A 24,888-nucleotide genomic window follows, 5' to 3' on the forward strand; every position below is an offset into this window, starting at 1 on the left:
AAAATCTGCTGTTTATTTTGTATCAATAATTTTTTAAGAAAAAATATTTTTATTATTATTGAAAGGTTTATTCTTATTTATATATAAGAACTGGGGTATATACCAGAGGTGCAGGAGGGAGAGTAGATTCACCAGAGACAAAGTGAGGAGCAGAACAGGCGGATCTACTGAAATACACTGCTAAGGGGAGCAGTGGGTGAGACAGGAGAAGTCGCCTGCACCATATGTGGGTTAGACGGGGATCAAACTCAGGCCATAGCGGTGATAGTGCTGAGACTTAACTTTGAGGGCACCTGGGAGGCCCTATTATATTTTGGTTTTAGGAAAAAAATTTCTCATATGCCTTACCTCATCTTTAGAAAATGCTATGACATAGGAAAGCTTCTTTCCCCACCCTATTTCATAAAGGAGTGGTTTGTCACAAACATCTTCACACGCATCACAGTGCAGCCACCGCTGCTGAGAAGGAGAATAGACTTCTGTCCAGACATGGTCTACCCATGTGAGAAATGAGAAAGCAAGGGAAAAAAGAAATATAAGTTTATAAAACCAGAATGACTTCCAAGAATCAGACAGGATCATAAAAAAATGAATTACATAATAATTTCTAATATTCTAAGTTTTAAAACCAAGAATTTTGTGGCATGAGACGCTACACACTTGTACTAATTTCACTATCTCTTTGAAGTACTTGAATTTGGAACATCTCCTTTAATGTAGTTGGTTTTAGGTTGAATCAAAAATAATGTGAACTGTAACTCTAAAACAATAAACACTGAACAACAAAATAAAAAATATAGGGCTCAGTTTGCTAATGAGGAGTTAATGTCACTTTCAAAACTTCAATTTCTCAATCAAATTGACAGAAGGCCTGACAGAGGATCCCTGGTTACTGATGTTCTATATCTGATTGTAAGAGAAAAGTAACCACTAAGTGAGGATTTCAATTTATTCTAAAGAAGCAGCAGAAACAAAATTACTATGTATGATTCCATTTATATTAAACTCTGGAAATGCAGATTTATCTATAGTGACAGAAAGCAGATCCATGGTGCCATGGCTCATGAATCATTTCTGAATAAGGACAATATGTATTTCACATGACTTTTATTATTTTTGTATACTGAAATTTAAGATTATTAAACCTTTCATACAAATTGCTGCAAAAAACCAAACTGTCTATATTAATTACTTTTTTTCACATCACTGTTCATTTTTAAACAATATTTGCTTCCCCCCACCCCCTCAGGTGTAGTCCCCAAAGAGTTTCCTTCACCAATGCACCCGTGCACCATCACCTCAGTCCCCTGAGCTCCTCCCTTCCTCTCTCTGATCCCTCTCCCTCCTCCTCCCCTGCGGGATGTCTCTGATTTATATTTGTCCATTTTTGCTTTATTGTGTTTTGTACTGTTATTATTAAAAAAAAAAAATTTCTATAGCACATTACTACACCTGTTCTTATCCATATAGAAAAAAATTACTAAAAAATGACATGGTAAAACTATTAAAAGAGGGCCTCCCTGGTGGTGCAGCGGTTGAGCGCTGGGTTGCAAAGCTGCCCGCAGCCTCTGCAGCACCGGTTCGATCCCCAGCTGCTCCCCGGCCACCGGAGGAGGGTCCCACATGGTGTTCAGACCTCTCCTGCCGCCCACTACTCCCCTCAGCAGTGTACTTCGGTCCTCTGCCTGCTCTGCTCCCCGCTCTGGCTCTGGTGAATTCTCTCACCCTCCTGCGCTTCTGACTGTACCCAGTGCTTGTATAAATAAATAAATAAATAAATAAATAAATAAATAAATCTTAAAAAAAAAAAAAACCAAAAAACACAAACTGTTAAAAGAATGTCTATAGTGCAACAGGGAAAATTTTAGCTTTATTACAAAAATCTTGTGATCCCTACAAAAAACCTGTGAGGTACTACTGTTACCTCAAAGGAGGCAAATGGAAGACCAGATTGAAAGGCTAGAGAGTCCAGAGAGTAAACCCAAATCTTTAACTTTACAAAGCCTTTGTATCTGTTTATACCATGTTCTGTACCTGTACAATCCCAAACATAGCGAGCTTCAAACCCTAAGGCTCGGCAGCACAGTGTAAAACAATTGGCCCACTCGCCGCATCGTCCACACCTTGTTTCCAGAAGTTTCTCAGGGTGATTATACCTGGTTTAAAATAATACCAAAAAAGGCTTTGATTTGTTATGGAAATCAAGAATTTTAAAGAATTCATATTACTTCTGTGCTAAACAGTAACAGTGTATTTCATATTCTTGAAATAATGAAACAAAGTGCTTAGAATACGTGAGGTTATTTGCCAAAATCTTTGGTGAAAAATGAATAAAATGTTATAGCTTTTAGGCAGTTTACAGTCCTGAGAGAAAAGGGATTAATACAAATAAATTCAATACATGATAGAATGTGATACAAACCACACAATAGATCAGAGTTAGTATTATAGGACAGCAGTTGTACGAGAGGTTATATTTGAATTGGGATTTGAAGGACAGACAGGATTTGGATAGGCCAAGATTCTTTAGGAAATCTGCTTTAAGTGCTTAGTATTACTCTAACAAGTGGTGTAAGTACTTCATTGCATTTAAAAGGTAAACAACTTGAATAAACTATTCAATAAAGATTTTAAAGCTTACTGGAATATAAAATTTTACATAATTTTACTTAAAATATTTTTTTCTAATGATCATTTGAAACTTTATTCTTCTGAACTACTTATTACCTATTAATTTGAAATTGTGTTTTGAAAGAGGTTTGTAATGTTACTCCAATTATAAAATTATCATAAAACTGGAGAACATCAAATTTTGCATACTGTATTGAGAAAGATTTTGAGTGGCTAAAACAGAAAAAGTATCACAGCAGAATTTGGGAGGAAAGAAAACAGTTGCATAAATGAACTAGCTATGCAATGAAAAGTTTGTTTGCAGATGCTGTTATTTAAGCTAAGTTAAATATATGTGTAATTTAAGTAGTTATTTTAAAAAGTTAATTTATAGTATTAAGTATTAATAGCAGAATTAGAGCATCCTATGTCTCCATCTTCTATAAACTTGTGCCAAAATGAATGACCAACTTAGTCTCTAATTAATAATGGTCATCATCCCAACCCTGCATAGTTAACAGGAAAACAAATGATTGGAAAGGAAAACATTCTGTATAGTATCTTTGTTAGCTTGTGCATTTCTACACTGGATTATCAGTTTACGTCCAACAATCTAGAAAGAATTTGAAGAGTGATTTAGTTAACATATTTTATCTGAAATTTTTGCAATATGCCTGTCCAAATGTATGCTGAATGAAGAAATACCTTGGACTAATTTTAGATACTTACTGGATATTGGATTGTTTTTCCTTACAGTCTGTAGATTATAGTACTGGTTCCTAGTTAGGACAGAACTGAGTCCCTAAGCACCCCAAAATATTTCAAAAAGCTGGCATCTTTTCTTGCCTGATGATACAATCAAACTTCACAAGCATTGTCAATTAAGAAAATTTGATAAGAGGTTCATAAATTAGAGGATGAAAAAAGTTAAAAAAGTTCAAATTTCAGGGCCTCGCAGGTGGCGCAGTGGTTGAACACTGGGTTGCGAAGCTGCCTGCAGCCTCTGCGGCGCTGGTTCAATCCCCGGCTGCTCCCCAGCCACTGGAGGAGGGTCCCGCATGGCGCGCAGACCTCTCCTGCCGCCCACTGCTCCCCTCAGCAGTGTATTTTGGTCCTTCTGCCTGCTCTGTTCCCAGCTCTGACTCTGGTGAATTCTCTCACTCTCTCCCGCTTCTGACTGTACCCAGTGCTTGTATAAATAAATAAAAATAAAATAAATTAATCTTAAAAAAAATTTTAAAAAAAGTTCAAATTTCATTGGTTTAAAATCTAGAAATATGAGAGTAGGCTGGGTTGGGCAGGAGAGACACCTAATTAAAACAAACATTCCGTTAAACAGAAATAATATGATGTTATAATACTATAGTTTACCTTCCGTATTACCACCTGATGATTACTTTAAGAAAAGCAATGTGTTTAGTATAATAATTAGTACTATTACTGTTAGCATTTTTATTACTATTGTTATTATTAAAGTATCAGAAAGTTAAACTTTATATATTAAAAGAATATAAAATGTATAGCACTAAATGTGCTAGGACATTAAATGTGCTAGAAAAATATATTTCTAATAATTATGAGGAAACAGGTCATTAAATAAAATTCTCTTCTGTTATATTAAGAGATTAGTTTGACTTTATTGTTCAGTGAATACCCACCTTGGGAATCGATTGCTGAACTGGCATTTATCACAGTAATGATCTTCTACTCTGTTTGCACCCCACTTTAGCTCATCATCATTTGGGAATAATGATTCCCCTCTAGACTTAGTTTGGCCACCACATTTGCTGCATAAAATATCATTCACCCAGTGAAAAAATTCTTCCTTAAACCAGTGTAAAAGCTCCAGCAAAAGAAAATCCTCATCATTTAAATTTGTACCTGAGAAGTTAAAATAGAACCAAGTTACAACCTCAAACACAAAAACTAATATCCACACATATTTTATTCTCAAATATGAAGCTGAAATACATAAATACATGATGATCTAAAGATTTTCACAAATAAGATTTAAGAGAAAATTATCATTATATTGTGAAGTAGGTTGAAATACAATGGCATAACACATTGTGCATCTAGAACAGTAGAATGTTTATAATTTTGTATCCTCTAATTGATACTACACATTAACAAGTGAGCTGAAAATAACAATCTCTTATGGAACTTTGATCAGTTTGAAGCACATGGGAAGAAAGTAATATAATTAATATATTAACAGTTTAAAATGGCTGTAGTAAATTTTTTATCACGTGTATATACACAGATAAATTTGAAGCAATCACAAAAATCACAAGCAGAAATCAGAATTTCACACACTTTAAAAAAGCACCCTATTGGGCCTCCCCTGGAGGCGCGGCGGTTGAATGCTGGTCTGCAAAGCTGCCCGCAGCCTCTGCAGCACTGGTTCGATACCCAGCTGCCAGCGAGGGTCCCACATGGTGCACAGACCTCTCCTGCCACGCCCGCTGCTCCCCTCAGCAGTGTATTTCATCACTCTGCCTGTTCTGTTCCCTGCTCTGGCTCTGGTGAATCCTCTCACCCTCCCGCGATTCTGACTATACCCAGTGCTTATATAAATAAATAAGTAAATAAATAAATAAATCTAAAAAAAAAAAAAAAAGTACCCTATTAGCTTTTCTCATCAGTGCTTCAACTGTGCCCTAAAATTTTAATTATAATATAAATTATAATGCATTATTATAAATTATAATATGTACCTTATACTACTTTATATGTAATATATATTATATATTATAGTTTATAAAATTTAAATTTTACATTTTACTCTACATATCTACAATAAAAAATATATATAAATTATATAATGTGTAATCTATATTGTAATAAATTACAATGCAGTGTACAACATAATTTCACCACAAAACATAAAAACACAACCATGTCTTCACTGAATATGTAACAAACCTAGGAAGTAAGTATGACATGCAGTATTATAAGCACTTTATTATCTTGACCTAGTTAGGACCATGGTCATCTATGAAAAGAAGGGAAGGAGAGAGAATAAAATCTGGGAGACATATATAGGGGCTTTCAGATCTATCTTTAATATTTAATAATTAAAAAGTGGTAAGAAAACATATACAAAGGAAATACATGGCATAATGTTTATATCAAAGTTTGATGCTGGTCACAGACATTAGATATATTCTACTCTAGTTCTCATGTTTGAAGAAAAAAAGTGCAGAGAATATAAAAAGACCAAAAGTTCCTAAATGAGAAAACTCAATATTCTGAAGTTGCTAATTCTATACAAATTAGTATTGAATTTAATGAATCCCAATTAAAATTATAAATTAATATTTCATAAAATCTGACAAGCTAACTGCAAATTGCATGTGAAAGTGAAAATGTACAAAATAGTCAAAACAACTTTGATAAGAGCTATGAGATAAATTTGTGTACTACATATCAAAACATTACAAAACTCTAGTAATGAAAATATGGTAAAACTGATAAAGAATAGACAGATCACTGAATGAAATAAAACAAACTAAATGATGTATAGTACTTAATAAAATTATCATTTCATAGTAGTTCTAACATGATGAACTGTGCAATAAATGATATTGTGACAAGTAGCTCTCCAAATATATGTTTTTCATTCAAGTATATTTAAAATATAAATAAAGGGCCTTCCTGATGGCAGAGAGCTGACCCATGTGGCACAGTGACCTCTCCTGTCTTGCCAGCTGCTTCCCTCAGCAGTGTATTTCAGTAGATCCACCTGTTCTGCTCCCCACTTGGGCTCTGGTGAATCCTCTCTCACACCCCCATCCCCACACCTTTGGCCTGCACCCCAGTTCTTTTATGCATAAATAAATAAAAATAAATCTTTTTAAAAAATGAACTTTTAGAAAAACAGCAGTGCCATCCTCTCCATCAAGCAGTAGCCAGCACTCTCCAGCAGCCAGAGTGAATTTTTTTAAGATGAAAGGCAAATTAAATCACTCAAAACTCTCCGATGGCGTTTCATCTCATTACAAATACAATTCAGTCTCTCCTTGTATTCTTTCAGCTGCCCTCTTATACTAGACTGAAAAATGTCCCCCCAAAATATACCCACATCCTAAACTCTGGAGTCTTATGAATGTTCCCACATTACCATATGTAGGGGAGGAATCTTTGCTGATACAACCAAGTATTTTGAGATGGGGAGATTATCTGGATTATCTGGGTGGCCCTAAATGCAATCTTTATAAAGATAAGCAGAAGGAAACTGCATACACACAGGTAAAGTGATGTGCAAGCAAGGCAGAAATAAAGGGATTTGAAGATTCTGGCCTTGAAGACTGGAGTGATGTGGCAACAAATCAAAGACCAGAAGCTGGAAGAAGCAAGGAGAAGATTCTCCTCTAGAGTTTCCAGAAGAAGTGTGGCCTTGCTGACACCTTGATTTCGGCTCCGTGGTATTGATTATGGACTTCTGGCTTCCAGGATTGTGAAAGAATAAATTCCTATTGTCTTAAGTCACCTCATTTGTGATACTTTATAATAGCAGTCACAGGAAATGAACCCCTTTTACCACTCTAAGTGTTTTCTGTCTTTTTCTTTATGACACAGCCACAGAACCACAGAACTCTTTCAGATCACTCCACCTCAGGGAATCTCTGCAGTTGTTAGTGCCTCTACCTGAAAGGGAAAAGCACTGCTTTCTCAGAGAAGACTTTCTCACAACCCGATACCAAATGGATCCTTCCTGACTACTCTATGCTATTATCCTGACTTACTTGTTTTCTAGCACTTATCACTCACTACCTGTTATATTTGAATATGGGTTTTGTTTTTTTTTTGGTCTGTCTCACTCCATGATAGCAGAGATTTTGCTTTGTTCACTGTTGTAGTCCTAACACCTAGAAGCTGTGCTTGCTATACAGTAGGAGCTCAGTAACGATCTGAATGAATGATGGAAAGACTGAAGAAACAAATTTCATAATATTACTCAGAATCAATACTGTTCACAATAGTCATTGCCAAGATGGGAAGGGGCCTCCCAGGTGGCACAAGGGGTTAAGACACAACTTATGAGGCTGATCACCTCCACTGCAGCACAAGTTCAATCCCTGGCCAGGGAGCAACCCACATGGCACAGCAGACCTCTCCTGTTTCACCTGCTCTTCCCCTCAGCAGTGTATTTCAGTCAGTCTGCTTGTTCTGCTCCCCACTCTGTCTCTGGTGAATCCTCTCACCCCCCCGCACCTCTGGCCTGTAACCGCATTCTTGTATGCATAAATAAATAAATCTTAAAAAAAAAAAAAAAAAGAGAAGGAAAAGGCAGACAGCTACCTGTACTTCTATGCAAATGCACTTTGGGTATTTATCAGCAGCTTCCCAGCTAGAAGTACAATTATTACACAGACAATGAGGACCACCTGAAAGGCAGTGTTCTTTGATTAAGTAACATTTTTAATTATGGCTCAAAGAAATGAAAGTGGGATCCTGTCTGTACAGGATAAGAGCTCGGAAACTCCAGAGATACAGGTGTTAAAAGGAGATTTGACTTAAATGCTAAGTTCTGTGAAGATAACATTTAAAGCACAGAGAGTGTATTTCAAAATTATAATCAAGATTCAAGTTAATAAAATGTTAGCATCTTTAAAAATAACCTAAATAGGGGCCTCCCTGGTGGTGCAAAGGGTTAAGTCTCAGCACTATAAAGCTATCTGCAGCCACTGCAGCAGAGTTTGATCCCTTGCCAGGGAGGTGACCCACATGGTGCAGCAGACCTCTCCTGTCTCGCCCGCTGCTCCCCTCAGCAGTGTACTTCAGTCCGTCTGCCTGTTCTGTTCCCTGCTCTGTCTCTGGTGGGTCCTCTCACCCCCACCGCATCTCTGGCTTGTACCCCAATTCTTGTATAAAAATAAAACTTTAAAAAAAAACCCAAAAACCTAAACACCAATAAATTTCTGGTAACTTTTCAGTGATAAAAATAAAAATAACAAGTTTAGGTCTCAATGCTCTCTTACAAAAACCAGACATCAGTGAAAAAAAGAGAATGAGAAGGAAACCAGTAAAAATATCAGTAGAGATAGCCTCATCCTTACACATACCATTAAGACTCAATATTCTGCCCCTATGTCTTCATATTCAATTTAGTATTTTTGTTATCACCTTTCTAAACTGACACAAAGGTGTTTCACCAGTATTTGGAACCCTCTGTCACAACAAACCTTCAATATTCTAGGCCAGAGTTATCAAATCATGCTTAAACTACCTCTGGAGGTGTCTCAGTGGGCAGGACTCCAAGGCTGCTGCTTTTATTTTAAAACAAGAACACTTCGCAGTTCTTAAACCCAGAATAAGATTTTGTCTGGAGGGAAAAAGATCCCATTGCATGAATAAAAGAAGTCATCAACCTGGACTGTAGAGGCTTTGTCAACATCTCAGTGTCAGCTTCTGGGACAGAGACTTTAAGTTGCCATACAATATCCAATTGCCACTCTCCTTTCTTTATAGAATTCTGATTTATTTGGAAATGCTATGTACCAGCTAAAAGACTACAGATCACTGTAGCTAAGAGATACCAAATGACTAAGCTTTGTGTGAGATTCCAAGGAAGGCTGCTTCAAGAGAAAAGGCTCAGTTTAGAGGTATAACCTTGCTTTTTCTCTCTTTCTTCTTCCTGATGCTTGGTCTACATATGTAATGGCTGGAGCTCTAGCAGTCATCTTGGACTCTATGGTAACCAAGAGGATAGAAACCATGTATGCCACAGCCAAGAGAGGCACCCAGCCCTCTGATAATATCTTAGAACTTACCACTAGCACTAGACTGACTACCTTCAATAATTTCTTTTTTTTTCCCCTAAAGATTTATTTGTTTGTTTGTTTGTTTATACAAGCACTGGGCACAGTCTGAAGCGTGGGAGTGTGAGAGAATTCACCAGAGCCAGAGCAGGGAGTGAGGCAGAGAGCGAGGTCTGTGCACCATGTGGGACCCTCGCTGGTGGCCGGAGATCGAACCGGCGCTGCAGAGGCTGCGGGCAGCTTCGCAGCCCAGCACTCAACCGCTGTGCCACCGGGGAGGTCCCCTTCAATAATTTCTTACTTGAGAAAATAAATCCTAAGTCACTGGGGTCATCATGATTCATAACCCCAATTGATACATTCTTTATGCCTACCATTCTACTTCTTTCATTGTATGTTTACATTTCCTTCATTATTACTCTTACTTTTTTATTTTTTAGTATCCTACTATTTTTCCAGAACAGTACTAGCCAATGGAATTTCTACAATAATGAAGATAGTCAATACTGGCACTCTCCAATAACTTGTGACTATAAAGTACTTGAAATGTATTGACTATAACTAAAAACTCAATTTTAAAATTTAATTTAGACTAATTTAAATGTAAATACTCATATGTGGCTAGTGCTACCCTTTTTCCTAAAACCTTTGCAGTCTCTACCCTTCCCTTTTCAATCTCAGCAATCTCATCTACTTGCATGGCTTTACCTCTTACCTTAAAGCATATGTCAATGCTTGACCTCTTAACAAACTGCCAGGCCGACATTTGCACCTGGAAGGCAAGATGTTGTCCAGCGATTCCTCAAACTGGAATATCATTCAAAACCTATTCCTATTGACTCTTCTAACCTTCCAGTTGCCTGGATACAAAACCAGACAGTACTCTTTGACATTTTTCTTATGTACACACAACTGTCTGTCATATCAACTGTACTCATATCTGCAAATATCACACATTCTTTCACCTCCACAACTCTCACATCCTCCTTATCCTATGTAGTCACAATACCCTGCTCACCCTTCTATTCCTCTAATGTAAATTCTATTACTATTGTATTTTAACTCTTCTTTGCTTGCACTTTCTGAATTCTTGTTCATCTTACAAGTTATTGCTAGGGTCTCCCTGGTGGCCTACGGGTTAAGTCTCAGAGCTATCACCGTGATAGTTTAATAGTCTTGATCCGCGATAGTCTTGATCTTTGGCCAGGGAGCTAACTCACATATGGCATAGCAGACCTCTACTGTCTCACCCGCTGCTCCCCTTACCAGTGTATTTCAATAGATCTGCCTGTTCTGCTCCCCACTCTGTCTCTGGTGAATCCTTTCACCACCCAACCTCTGTTCTACACTGTAGTTGTCCTATGCAAAAATAAATAAAATCTTTAAAAAAAAAAACAAAAACAAGTTATTGCTATATTAATTGTCCTTAATCACACCTCTGATGTCACTCATGTGCTTAAAGCTTCAATGATCAACCTTGCTGAACTGAATAATCAAGAACACCTGATTTCCCTGAGAAATCATTTTGTTTCCTACTTTCTAATGAGTAAGATTCTATAACATTTTATTTTAAGTTCAATCATACTAACACTGTAACATCAGCCTTATGACTAATAAGATATGTGCATTCTTGGATGCTTATTCTATATTTCAGAATCCTAATAGATGCATTCTTCATTTAATTTAACCACTAATTGTTCTTTTAAAGATTAAAATTATAAAAATAAATTAGAGATACACTGCTCTGCTGAAATTCACTGTCAATCAAAATATGGTCTCAGCCAACCCGATGTCTCACTACTATTTTACCCATTCCCTTCCCCATAAACAGCCAGAATGCATTATTCGTTGTTGCCTATACAGAGCCCATACTTTTCTGCTTCCATGCATGCAGTTCACTACATTTGGGGGGAAATACATGACTCCTGCCTTAATATGTCCTTTGGCATCTCAGGTTGTAAGTTCAACTCATCCCTCATGATGTTTTAAAAAAGCCCAATCTTTGACTCATTTTAATAATACCATACCTACCAACTTTAAAATTCACTAATAGTTCCATTGTATATCCCATGGACTAGTTTTTACCATAACTAAGTTTTACCATAACTGTTGATGTACTTCTTAAAAATCCAAATACAAATAGGTTAGATATATATAATGTATATACATTTTACTTAGCAGCAAGGCATATTTAGGAATGAATGGTTATATAAAGCCACTACCTTTATCCAATTTTTTTGCTCTAGATAACTTTTCTTGTGATCTCCTTTTTAGTTCCTGGACTGGAATACAAGCCAATGCTTTCTCCTGGAGAGCAAGGTTCTCATAGACCAGCACATGCTGAATGTTGGACCGAAGAACTTTTAGAATGACTGGATCAGCGGTGACCTAACAGGAAAAAAAAAAAAAAAAAAAAAAAACAACACTGAAATTAGCATTTTAACATATGCTATAAAAAGAACATGAAAAACAGGTTTGATGAGTTCACAGATTAAAAGTGCATAGATTCACTGAAATGTAATTATGCTCAAAAATCTTTACAAACTTAGACGATAACTGTTGCCTCAGTGAGTTAGGATGCTTAGATTCCCAAAAGGAGAGAACAATATCCATACTCAGAACAGTTACTTCTGACATAACCCACCTTGCAGGATGTACTGCCCCTCCTCACAGATGCTGGCAGCAGATGCAGTACTCACAGACAGGTTAGGAGCTCTGAATCATATGTTGATATGTTAGAATCAACATCAGAAAAACTAACCCTGCAGTCATGGCAGGAAACACAGAAAATGAGTAAAAAGGTCTATCTTCAAAAGTTTGAGAGTATACTGTGCTCAAAAAAAGACAACTAGGATCCCGGATATTAAAAAATTTAAACACTAAAATGAAGCAAGCACAGACAGTGTCAAATAGTAGAATAAACACAGCTAAAGAATGATCAATTGGTTAGAAGTTTGAGCCAAGACATTTTCTGAGAATACTGCATGAAAAGACATGGAGGACAAACACAAAGTTCCCAACTCCAGCTTAGAGAGTAGGATAGGGCCTCTTGGGTGGCCCAAGTGGTTAAGCACAGCACTATGAAGCAATCCGCAGCTTCTGCAGCACAAGTTTGATCCCCAGCCAGGGAGCTACCCACATAGCACAGCAGACCTCTCCTGACTTGCCCGCTGCTCCCCTCAGCAGTGTATTTCAGTCAATCCGCCTGTTCTGTTCACCTCTCTGTCTCTGGTGAATCCTCTCACCCCCCACACACCTCTGGCCTGTACCCAGTTCTTGTATACATAAATAAATCTTTGAAAAAAAAAAAAAAAGTAAGTAGGATCGAGAAAAATGGAAAACTTTCTCAAAGAAATAATGGAAACAAATTTCTGAGATTTGAAGAAAGAGCTGGTATGAATGGAAAACAACAATAAACTGGGCATATATTAGTGACTTTTTGTAACACTAAAGGTAAAAACAAAATCCTAAAAACTGCATTGATATCAGACATCTTATTGAAAATAATGAAGCAAATCTTTAAAATTCTGAGGGAAAATGACTACAGAGAAAAGCTAAAGATGAAGTTCAATTAGTAAGCAGCTAGATCCTTCTTGCTTGCTTCCATTTGTAATAGGAAATTATTAAAGAGATTTAAGCAAGGCAGTAAAAAGATTAGACTTGTATTTTTAGAATATCACTCTGGTTGTAATGTGGCAAAAGCAGGTATCAGTCCCCCAATGGAAAACTACTTCAAATTTCTGACAGAACTGGTGGCATAAACTGGATTGGTAAAAGTAGTGAGAGAAAAAGCAAATGGATATGAAAAGTACTTAGGAAGTAGAATTAACAGGTCCTAGTGACTGAAATGGAGAGTCAGGAGGCAGTAAAAGTGAAAAATATATAAATTAGGAAAAATGCATGTATTTTTGATAATAAGGAACTAGGTCAACAGTTGACTAACTAGCAACAGGAGAATAACTGAGCTAAAGATTTCAAATGATGAAAAAAAAAATGAACTGAAAAAAAAGTCCATCAAATTTAGCAGCATGGAGGAAGTTGATGATCTTAGTAAAATGTAATAAGTTAATACAGGAAATGAGTCCTAAGAGTCTTACTTATTAAGTGGTACCCTAAGACAGACTTAGTGCACCAAACGAACAGTCAGAGGGTCCACTGGAATGTGGGTAAAAAATACTGGAACTTGTATTTATGTAACTTTTTTTGTCCAAAAAGTGAAGCAATTAAGTTATAATACTATTTACTACATGGATTACCAGTGGTTCCCTCTCAAGCTAGAGAAGTTATCCAGAGAAGAGGAGCTAACCGTGGCATGGCTCACTCCTACTTCTACCTTCATTATGTTACAAAGGTTTACAGTTCAATGTGCCTGGTTAAGTGGATTTATAGATTGTATTAACTGTCAGCCTAGATTTAAGACGATTACAAAGAATGCTAGACATTAAGATTAATACCAATAATGTAAGCATAAACAGCAAAAAGAAAACAGTTGGGTTAACACTTCTACTTCTTAGTATGAGCCCTTCAACAGCTACATTTTAATGCCAAAAAAAAAAAAAAATCACAATCTACTGAGATCTCACAAAGTTAGCCAATTCAGATAATGTGGGATACGCAGATATTTGTGGGTTGGCCTGTTTCTAAGAAAGGAGAAGGGGGCCTTCCCGGTGGCACAGCAGTTGAGTGCTGGGCTGCAAAGCTGCCTTCGATCCCCGGCTGCTGGGCAAGGGTCCCACATGGCATGACAGACCTCTCCTGCGGTGCCCGCTGCTCCCCTCAGCAGTGTACTTCGTCAGTCTGCCTGTTCTGTTCCTGGCTCTGGTGAATCCTCTCACCCTCCCGCGCTTCTGAATGTACCCAGTGCTTGTATAAAATAAATAAATCTTTAAAAAAAAAAAAAAGAAAGAAGGGTTCTTGACCATTCCCAAGTTCCCCTTCTCCCTTTCTGGTTTAGCCAGTCTGGGTGACGTCCTCGAATCTGCATGTGCAGGTTTTCTGATGCCAATGGCCCAAACTTAGATGAAAACTTACTTAAAGCAAGGTTTAAATGCCATGAGAAGAATCCCTAAGAAAAGAGGAGGTTCAAGACTGGACACAGTCCATGGTGGGGAGAGAGGGATACAGGGATGGAGGAAGAATATTTATTAGGAAAGGGCACATTCCTCCATTAGCAGAAAGAATGAGTGTTAGAGATGGCTGAATAAGCCTGATGAAGACCTGTGATGAGAAATCCTGGGTATTCACAATGGGGAGGAACACGTCCTTTACCAGATTGTTATAGAAATATGAAAGAGGGAAATTTCTTCATTTTCATTTGAAAGAATTTTTATTAAAAAAAGATACTTACATTGGTATTTTTTTTTTAATGCAGATTTTTATTTACCAAGAAGGGTAAGAACTCATCCTGAGTATTTTTATTTTCAATTTAATACTTTTCAATCTGGAAATTACCTCATTTGTTGTGATTTTAGTGGCATTCAAATGATCTTGAACAATAAAGTTTATTTTCTTGCCTTATTTCTTTACATATTCATTGGTACAACTAAAAAAAACCTAACTCATAAAAATAGAGTTTTGCTGATTGCATGGCAATTACAGCAGCTGGGTAACCATGTCCATAAAGGCAGCAGCTAATTGCTTGTGAGAGTAAAAGTTATTTGGAGTACGAATGGAAGTTTAAATTGTCAAATCTGTTTTAGAGTAAAAACATTTTTCTCTTCACTAATAATACTTTGGTTTCAATTATTTGGCTTCTAATATGAGATATATTTAAGACTCTTAATAATAAAGGACAAAGTATACATTTTATTATATTTCAATGTAAGCAGTGGAAGCTGGACTAGCAAATTCACTTCTTTAGTAAAGGACCAAGGCTTCCCAAACCTATAGTTTCTTTCTACCTTCATATAACCCTTTGCTTGAGTTATTTTAAAATTTAAAACCTGTTTTTTTTTTTTTAATTGTATTATTTTTATTGCTGTAATGATGGCTTACATCATCTGGGGACACAAGTTTACATCTTCTCAGGTTTATGTTGCCACACCAGGCCCACCACCAAAACACCCATAATCTTCGACCACAATACACTGGCCCCCTTCTCCGCTCTGCTCCCCTCTAAGAGCATCAATTCTATAGATTTTTAAGATTTGTTTTGGTTTTGAATTTTTGTAGAACCTGTTTTTAAATACAAAAGTTTTGTTTGAGACATTTTTTAATGATAGGTTTAATGAACTTGTGACTTCACTAAGCTTATTTATTATAAAAAATTCATTTATTGCTTACAAAAGTAATATATGTTGCAAAATAATTCAGATGATATTTAAATGGTATAAATACTATGAAATCACCTACAATTTTACTTCTCAGAGGAAATTATGGCTAAAATATCTGTGTATGTCTTTCCAGACCTTGTGAAATGAATGTGTATTTTTATAAGAAAAAAATGACATATTATACACATATACACAATACATTGTTTTAGAATTCGCAGTTTACTTTCTTTCCACATACTACTACTTGTCATGTCAAAATAAACCTCATCATTATTGACAGATGCTAAAAATGCCAATATAAGGATGTGTCATGACATAAGTAATTCCCTATTGAAGGGTACCTAGGTATATTATATAAGAACCGGGGTACAGGCCAGAGGTGTGTGTGTGTGGGGGGAAGGATTCACCAGAGACCGCGTGGGGAACAGAACAGGCAGACTGACTGAAATACACTGCTGAGGGGAGCAGCAGGCGAGACAGGAGAGGTCTGTGAGTCAGCTCCCTGGCAGGAGATCGAACTCGTGCTGCAAAGGCTGCAAATAGTTTCATAGGTTGTGTCTTAACCCCCTGTGCCACAAGGGAGACCGTATTTTACTTTTTTTTAAAGATTTATTTATTTATACATACAAGAACTGGGGTCATTAGGAAAATACAAACTAAAGTCACAATGAAACACTACTTAATAGCCACTAAAACAGTTATAATAAAAAAGACAATAACAAATGTCAGTGTTGGCAAGGATATTTAGAAACTGAAACCTTCATACATAGTTGCTAAGAATGTAAAATGGTACAACTTTGGAAAACAGTTTGGCAATTTCTTAAAACATTGAATATAGGGCCTCCCCGGTGGCGCAGTGGTTGAGCGCTGGGTTGCGAATCTGCCCACAGCCTCTGCAGCGCCGGTTCGATTCCTGGCTGCTCCCCTGCCACCGGAGGAAGGTCCCACATGACGCGTGGACCTCTCCTGCCACCCGCTGCTCCCCTCAGCAGTATACATCGATCCTTCTGCCTGCTCTGCTACCCGCTCTGGCTCTGGTGAATTCTCTCACCCTCCCACGCTTCTGACTGTACCCAATGCTTGTATAAAATAAAATAATCTTTAAAAAAAAAAAAAAAACATTGAATATAAACTTGTTACAAAACCCAGTTGTCCCAACCCTAGGCATCTACCCAAGAAACATGAAATCCTATGTCCACACAAAGCCTTGTAGTGGCACTATTCACAATAGACAAAGACTGGAAATAACCCAAATGTCCATCAAGGATTAAGCAATAAAAAGGAACAAAATATTGAAACATCTTACAATATGAATAATCTTCAAAACATGCAAAGTAGGGCTTTCCTGGTGGTACAGGGGTTAAAGAAAGCGCTATCAAGCTACTGCCAGCAACTGCAGCATGAGTTTGATTCCCATGTGGGCCAGGGAGCTGACCCACATGGTGCAGCAGACCTCTCCTGTCTCACCTGCTGCTCCCCTCAGCAGTGTATTTCAGTAGATCTGCCTGTTCTGCTCCTTATTCTGTCTTTGGTGAATTCTCTTTCACACCCCCTGCCCCGCACCTCTGGCCTACACCCCAGTTCTTGTATGCAGAAATAAATTTTTTAAAAAAATATATTCTAACACTATAATTAGAAAAATCAAAAGAAAAGGTGCTAAAGACCAAGAAAAAAGTAAAATGCACTGTCTGTATCTGCATCAACCCTAACTGCAAAACTGATGAAGACCTCAGACATTCCAAGGTGGAATATACATGCTAAAGAGAGGGACACAAAAGATGCCACTGGGTGCATTTTGGATTTATTTTATATTTCAACCCTTTATGATTGTTGTGGAAGGTACATATTAATACAGAAGTATTTAAGTTATGAGTACAAAGACAGTTTACTGGATTATGAACTCAACATTTTACTACCGGTAAGAAGTACAATCAAAAAAGAGTGGAGTTAATCCTCCACACACAAAAAATTGAAAATCACTCAGTAAGAATTATATAAAAAGCCTTATATAAAAAGATAATACCTGTTTTCTTCCCCTGCCAGGGTCATTCACCTTTATCCTTTATTTTATAAAGACAAACTTAGGGCCTTCCCAGCCCACAAAAAAGAATCACCGCCAGTCATTTCACTAGTAGGAAGGTGAGGTGTAAGACTCTGTAATTATTCAGGTGAAGATTAAGGCTAGATTTAATAATTGATCTCTAAAAAGTACTGTTTGTGGAGAATGACAAGATGTCTTAACAAAATTAAATTAAAAGAATATGACTTTAAGTGAGTTACTGGTAAAATTATTATAGAAATATCAAGTAAGTTTTCCTAACAGTGAAAATTCAGGAGAATACACAAAGAACTTTAACAAAAAGAAATCCTGTAAACAGGATAATTTCCTATCAAATGAGATCATTAGGTATATCAAGAACGTGTACATCAGATATTTGATTTCAGTGCTTCAGAAGTATATGTCTGTGTAGGCTAATAACTAAACTATACTAATTTGCTAGAACCACTATCAGTAAATTAATGCATTGTCATTTACCTTAAACCTAAAAAGCTGACTTTTTTATTGAATGGAGGCACTAATAATGGTTAATTTGTTGCAATTAATAATCCCAATGGTGAATAGCAGTAGGTAAACTTTAGATCAGAACTGTTAAAGCATTAGAGGAAATTGAATCTGCCATACCCCTGTCCCGGAAATGAATTACTGTGTTTTAGGTTAAAGACAGTCTAATTTATATAACTGATTTAGGTACTACTGCCACTTTATAAATGATAAACAAAACTTAAGTAGATTCAGAAACAGTAAGTTTAAATTAAGGTAACACTGCTTTACAACACTGTATGTGACCCAGAAATATAGGATTCTACCTCTTTAGGCATCTATAATTGCAACACACCCACCACCAGATAAGTAAAAGATAGTCATTTTCCATACATTTGTTACAAATTTGATAATTTTTTAAAAGAGCTGAGGAATTTTGGATATAAGAACCAAGAATAAATTCAGGAATAAACCATAACAAATTCAAAGCTTTTGTAATTTCAATAGTTTGAAAGGAAAAGTTAAGGAAGGTTTAATTCCAACATTACCATTGGAGCAGATGATGGATTTGATGGCCGCCCTCCACTGTCCCCTGCATGCTGAGTTAACCCATTGGGATTTGAAGACTGCGGTGCAGGAAGCTGGGTAGTTGATGCAGGCTGCTGAGATAACTCTACTTTATGGTTCTTATTTGAACCATCCAATCTGCTACTTCTCTCTATGGCAATCAGGTCACGAATTTTTTGCAACTGCTCCACTGAAGCTTTTTTAGGAAAGATAAGATGTGTTTCTCCCTGAAATGCATAAAATTAAGAACAGTTTAAAAATTTACTTTATAGTGACAGCTAGCCATATATACAAGTCCTGAGGTGTGACATCCAAAGTCAGTCAGAAAATTTCAGTATAATTTAAGTAAATTAGTCTTATCAAAACATGGTCTTTTTTCCTGAAATTTCCTGATTTCATTTGTATCAACCACTATTTTCAAGTCTCAGTCTGGATTATCACCAGGCACTGATGTGACCAACCTTCAGGTTTACTTGATACGGAGTGGTTTTCTGGAATGTAAGCCTTTCATTGTTAAAACCAGGATAATTTCAGGTAAACTGTGACTACTGGTCACCCTACCTGGTGCTCAAATATTATTTAAATGAAAGAAAATCTGATCTCACTGAATCTGTGACATTCAATAATGAGAAATCAGTACTTTCCAGTTACTATTTTCTCAATTTTCCTGTCATTTGACTTGAAAAATCTCCATTTCCTTGAACAAACTGAACAATGTTATCAATTTTCCCCTTCTATTCTCTATGTTGAGGTATCTGTTAATAACTAAAAACAGATGATGTAACTTATCTCCAGTCTGACTTCTCCTTTTGAGTTAGACTCATATTCAACTGCTTATTGCCATCTCTACTAGAATATTTTAGAGCATATCAGTTAGAACTATCCAAAAAATAGATAATGATTTCTCCTTTGTAAGATTTCTCAATCTCAATTAATGATACTCCCAACTATTTAGTTGTTCAAAGCAAAATCTATAAGTCATCCTTTCCCTTAATACCCCACATACAATGTATCTGCAAGTTATGTAGATTCTTTCAAAAAGAAATCCTGGGTCCCTTTACTTCTCCCCTATCTCCACAGCTATTGGTTTTTAATTCAACAAATATTTACTGAGTGCTGAAATGTACTAGCACTATTCCAGGAGCTAGCAACACAGGAAACAAATCAGACAAAAAGCTCTGTCCTCATGAATCTTACAAGAACCACAACTGTTTCTCATTGAGACTAACATAATAAGCTTTTTAAAAAAAAAAAATTATTTATTTATTTATACAAGCACTGGGTGCAGTCAGAAGCACGGGAGGGTGAGAGAATTCACCAGAGCCAGAGCGGGGAATAGAACAGGCAGACTGACAAAATACACTGCTGAGAGGAGCAGTGGGCGCGGCAGGAGAGGTCACCTCTGCCTGCTTCTGCAACTATTCTCTATGTCAAAGCTACTCCTGCTAGAATGCTTCCGCCTCAGGCACCTGAACTGTTTCTTGTCACTCACATCCCAGGCTCAAATGTTATCTCCTCAGAGGCCTTCCATGACAACTCACTCTTAATATATCACTGGGTCTTATTTCCTTCTTTGCATTCATCTTTGTTTTCATGTCTGTGTTTGACCTATTAGAATGCAAACTCCATGTGAAATGGAGCCTTTGTCTATCTTGTTCACTACTGTATCCTCATGGACAAGAACAGAATCTGAAGAGGTAGCAAAGAAAATGCATCCTGTAACAACTCAGTATATCTCTGACAATTTCTAGACAGTTCTGACTGAGAGTCTGACAATTTCTCTTGATAATTCTGAGTCTCCAAAATCTGCTTTGACGTCTTTCAATAGTCCATAGACTACAAGTGGTTAAGCATATATAAAGAAAATTCACAATCTTGGTAACTCTATTTATTGTTATAAAATTAAACTATGCTACAAAATTCTAGAAGATGGAAATGTTTTTCTTTTGATCTAAACACAAAACACACTGCAATCATTCTCATGCCACAGAAGAAAACTCCCATGTATGTTAACTATGCAGCTTTTCTGTGTTTACTTCAAGCTTTCCTCATTTTGTACTGAAGACAGGTAGTTAGATCCTATTAGTATGCATATGTGCTTACAAATCAGGGTTTTGCTGAAAGTATATGATGAAATAAAATTTGGTCTTGCGGTGTGTGTCTGAGCTCCCTAATCCAAAGGGCTAAGACTTGTAAGAATTTTTCCCATGGGAGAGTTGCTATATTTTACTGTACTTTCAAAGTATATTTACTGATACTTCAAAAATATCTAAGAGGTGAAGAAGAACTTGTGACATGGATTTCTGAAATGAGACTAATTAATAAGAAATAGTATTGTACTTAAACAATTATTCATTAACACTATAATGAATGCTATGTATATAAATTGGGGAGAAAAAAGTACATACCTCTTCAAAGCCCATTTCAAATAAACATTCAACAGCTCCTCTGACAGGCAACAGTCTAGTAGAAAAAGCTGTGTTTCCAATTCGGATAGATCTGTATTTTTCATCATTAGGATTTCTGATTGTAAAAAAAAAAAAAGTCTGATTATATATAACAGTTTATAGTCTTCACAATATTTTGGATTTTCTTGTCACATTTTATACTGACTATAACTCTATAAGTGATATACATCCCAAATTTACAGAAAGAGGAAGCACAGCACAGAAAAGGGACTTTATTTTGTGATTCTTACCTCAGTGTACATTTACTATGATCTTACCATTTAACTTTACCACTGTTAATATCAATGCTGCTACAAGGGAAATTCATGTGACATTTTAATTCTATGCCACTAAAATAAACTTTTTGAATATTTAGGTTACTAAGTAAAAAAATCGTATAAACTGGCAGCAGTTTTGTCTGTTTTGCTCTGATGGACCTCAATCATCAAGAAAGGTACCAGCATAGGGGTCTCCCTGGTGGTGCAAGGGATTAAGATGCAGCACTATGAAGCTACCTGCAGCCACTGCAGCACCAGTTCGATCCCTGGCCACATGGCACAGCAGACCTCTCCTGCTCCCTTCAGCAGTTTATTTCAGTCAATCCACCTGTTCTGCTCCCCACTTTGTCTCTGGTGAATCCTCTCACCCCTGCACCTCTGGCCTGAACCCCAGCTCTTGTATGTACAAATAATCTTTTTAAAAAGATGGTACCAACATAGTATTTGTGAAATAAATAAAACTAAGTAGTTACATAAAAGCACATCATAATTCCTTAAAGATTTTATGCCTGACAAACATGAGCCTAGATATATCACTTGATTCTCTTTCTTTTCTAGACCAATGATTAAACAGTTTTTATATTAAGTTCCACCTCAGCTTAAGATACATTTTTGTCGCAGCTAGTATGGTAATAAAATAAAATGAAGATGTGAATTTTTTCAGATCATTATGATTTGAGTAGTATACATGGGATGAGACAAGCACATGAAAACAATATGTTTTGAGATTTTTAATAACCTTGATAAATCAGAAAGGGGATTTATAAATAAATAAATAAAATTTATTTATTTTCAGAAAGAAAATATAAGGTTAAGGTAATCTCAGAAACCCTTCAGAACATAATCTAGGATAATATTTAGATTTCATATCTCTGATAACCACTCCACATAAATGATAGTGGGCTCCATTAGCACACCATTGTGAGAAGAATTCTGAGGCTGTGTCAAGGGTCCATAGTAAGGAGTGCTGAGACCACCTGCCTTGGGTATGGAATGGAGGGGTAGGGAAAGGGTAGCAGCCATCTTTGTCCCTAATAATATATGCTCTCTAGATATTGTGATATAAAAACATAATGAAGGAAAAGATTTTTAATTGTAGAAATTTCAACAAATTTCACATTTGTTTTCTATCAAGAAACTACCTGTTGCCAAACTGTTACAAATACCACATTCATCTTTTTCAAATCTCTTTACCTTAATTTCAAAAATTATACAAGTTTATCACAGAATATTCAAAGATAAAAGCTCTAAAATAGTGTTTCTCAAAGTCCACAGATTGGTGATCTACAAACTCTTTGTTATCTACTCATGTGAAATTCAGAAATTGAGTTTTCAGTTTTTTTAGTAATTTGATATGGTTATGGAATTTTCATTATATTTTACAAAAGGACTGGAAATTAAAAACAAAAACATTATTTTTCACCACAGATCAACTGAGAATCATGTAGTTACAATCACAAAGAAAATACATTATTCTGACCAAATTACATTAGGGTTTCTCAACCTTGGCACCATTGACATTTGGGTTTTGGATATAGGGTGCTGCCCTGAGGGGAGCAAAATGTCAAGTACTTCTAACTTCCATGTCACACTGTATCCTCAGTGTGCCTTCATTTCTTACCAGTTTAACAAAAAACATAAAGCTATAAAATACTCGGCAATCACCAAAGCCAGTTATAGATAAATAATGCATGACACTAAACACATTTTACAGGGTGATGATGAATATTACAGTGTCACAAGGATGGTATATCCTACTGATCTAACACTGCTTAAACTGTTTTAATCAATTTTTCCCCAATGGCTTCTAGATTTCTTATATGTTCAAAGCCTTTCACTGGGCTTAATGTTCTCGCTTTTCTTCCCTCTTTTACCATGGTTCGAAAATTCTCCTATAAGCACAAATGACTATAGAGATTGACTGTGGGTGCTTTGGTGGTGGGTGAAGTATAGTAACAATACCTGAAAGGAGGTGATTCTACACCTACAGGGCACAAATAATGATGTAAACCAATGTCTCAATTTAAAAAAAAGAAAAATGGGAAAAAAAAGAACCAACTTAGCTAAAAAAATTTTTTCATATAACTTATACTAATTGTTCTGGTATAGCTTATTATTTTGACACAGGTTGTTTAAAAGTAATTGCTGGTATAGTTTCTCAGCTATGGGCTTTATGTACTTTCAATTTTCCTCTTTGGTTTCTAGTAAGAAATTTTTTACAAACATCTATGGCCCTCACATATCATTTCTGTTTTTCTTTTCTTTTGAGGACAATTCATCTTTAACTAGAAGCCAGCAAGCTGAAAAAAAGATAAAAGGTCCAAATTCATGGCGAGTTGTGCATGGAAATTAGTGTATACTTTATTCCATAATTTCATTAGCTTTATGACTAAGTTGGAGAATAGGACAAAGATCATTTGGTGTAGAAATTTAAAACTTAACCAAATATACTATTTCCACCTTTGTGTACTATGACACATTACCGCTGTTTAAAAAAACAAACTGCTAATGAAATTCTCATTTCAGCACTTGTATAAAATAGTAAGGCAGACTTGAGATAGGAGCAAGGAATAGCAAAACATTATTCCTTACACATGGTCCCATCTCTAACGCTAATGAATTTCCCAAAGCAGCAAATGGAACAGAAAACCTTGATTTTCTCTACTCGCAAATAGATTAGCTTATCTGTAATGCAGTGTGGCTAGGGATAAAGAAGAAAGGTTTTTCTGTGACTAGGTCAGCAAGTCACTGGAGTGGGCAGGGAAGAAATGCTGTTCTTTCCCCCCCTAGAAGCCTGAAGGAGTTTGAATTCTAAGAATACAAGAGTAGGGACTAACATTATTTAAGCCAAACTAAAAAGGGTAGTTTTTCATACCATCTCCAATTATATGTGTCCCAGGCTCCTAAATGCCTTTTTAGATAAAACCTTTTAAAGATCAGAAACATAAGCCTTACTGTATGTAACATGAACTGACAGCATGCCAAATTTCTTCTATGAGTTTGGTAAACATTCATAATGTTGATTATGATGCCAAGTCATTATTTGCTTGCAAAAGATTTCCTCGCTCAAAATACACAGATTTTAGCATTTTTTGGTTTAATTTAAAGCAGGAGAGAATCCTGATTATAAAGCCACCTCCCTTTTCTGAATAGTGGGGTTTAAATACTTGGGTGGCTTTTCCCAGGTGGAAGATCCCAGACTATGGGCTCTGAAGAACTCTCAGTCTGTGAGTTCACTGATGCAGCCTATCCTTGTGGTCTGAAGGGCTGTTAAATCTCTCAGGGAAGAAAAAGTGAGTTGAGAAGTTGTCACAGAGGAAGAAGGCAGTCCCTACAGAGGTCACAACTGTGTAGCTGCATACCGTGCACATGTTGCATCCCTACATGAACTACCATTGGTGAAAACAC

General features: G+C 36.4%; 1 protein-coding gene across 4 annotated transcripts in view; it reads right to left on the reverse strand.

Moving 5' to 3' along the window:
- Nucleotides 1–24,888, reverse strand: part of NGLY1 (N-glycanase 1) — a 39,871-nt gene that overhangs the window by 13,814 nt on the left and 1,169 nt on the right. For 3 of the 4 annotated variants that reach the window (XM_037525255.2, XM_037525264.2, XM_037525278.2), the window contains 6 exons: nt 21,164–21,278; nt 18,737–18,982; nt 11,597–11,762; nt 4,269–4,491; nt 2,035–2,156; nt 349–494 (listed from right to left, as the gene is read on the reverse strand). In XM_037525255.2, coding sequence (XP_037381152.1) covers nt 349–494; nt 2,035–2,156; nt 4,269–4,491; nt 11,597–11,762; nt 18,737–18,982; nt 21,164–21,278 — 1,018 coding nt within the window. Of the gene's footprint in view, nt 1–348; nt 495–2,034; nt 2,157–4,268; nt 4,492–11,596; nt 11,763–18,736; nt 18,983–21,163; nt 21,279–24,355; nt 24,454–24,888 lie in introns of those variants that run through there. The other variant, XM_037525273.2, reaches the window with a different exon arrangement.

The sequence above is a fragment of the Talpa occidentalis genome, unplaced genomic scaffold (genome assembly GCF_014898055.3).
Source record: "Talpa occidentalis isolate TD23 unplaced genomic scaffold, MPIMG_talOcc4v2.1 talOcc4.10, whole genome shotgun sequence".
Taxonomy (NCBI): domain Eukaryota; kingdom Metazoa; phylum Chordata; class Mammalia; order Eulipotyphla; family Talpidae; genus Talpa; species Talpa occidentalis.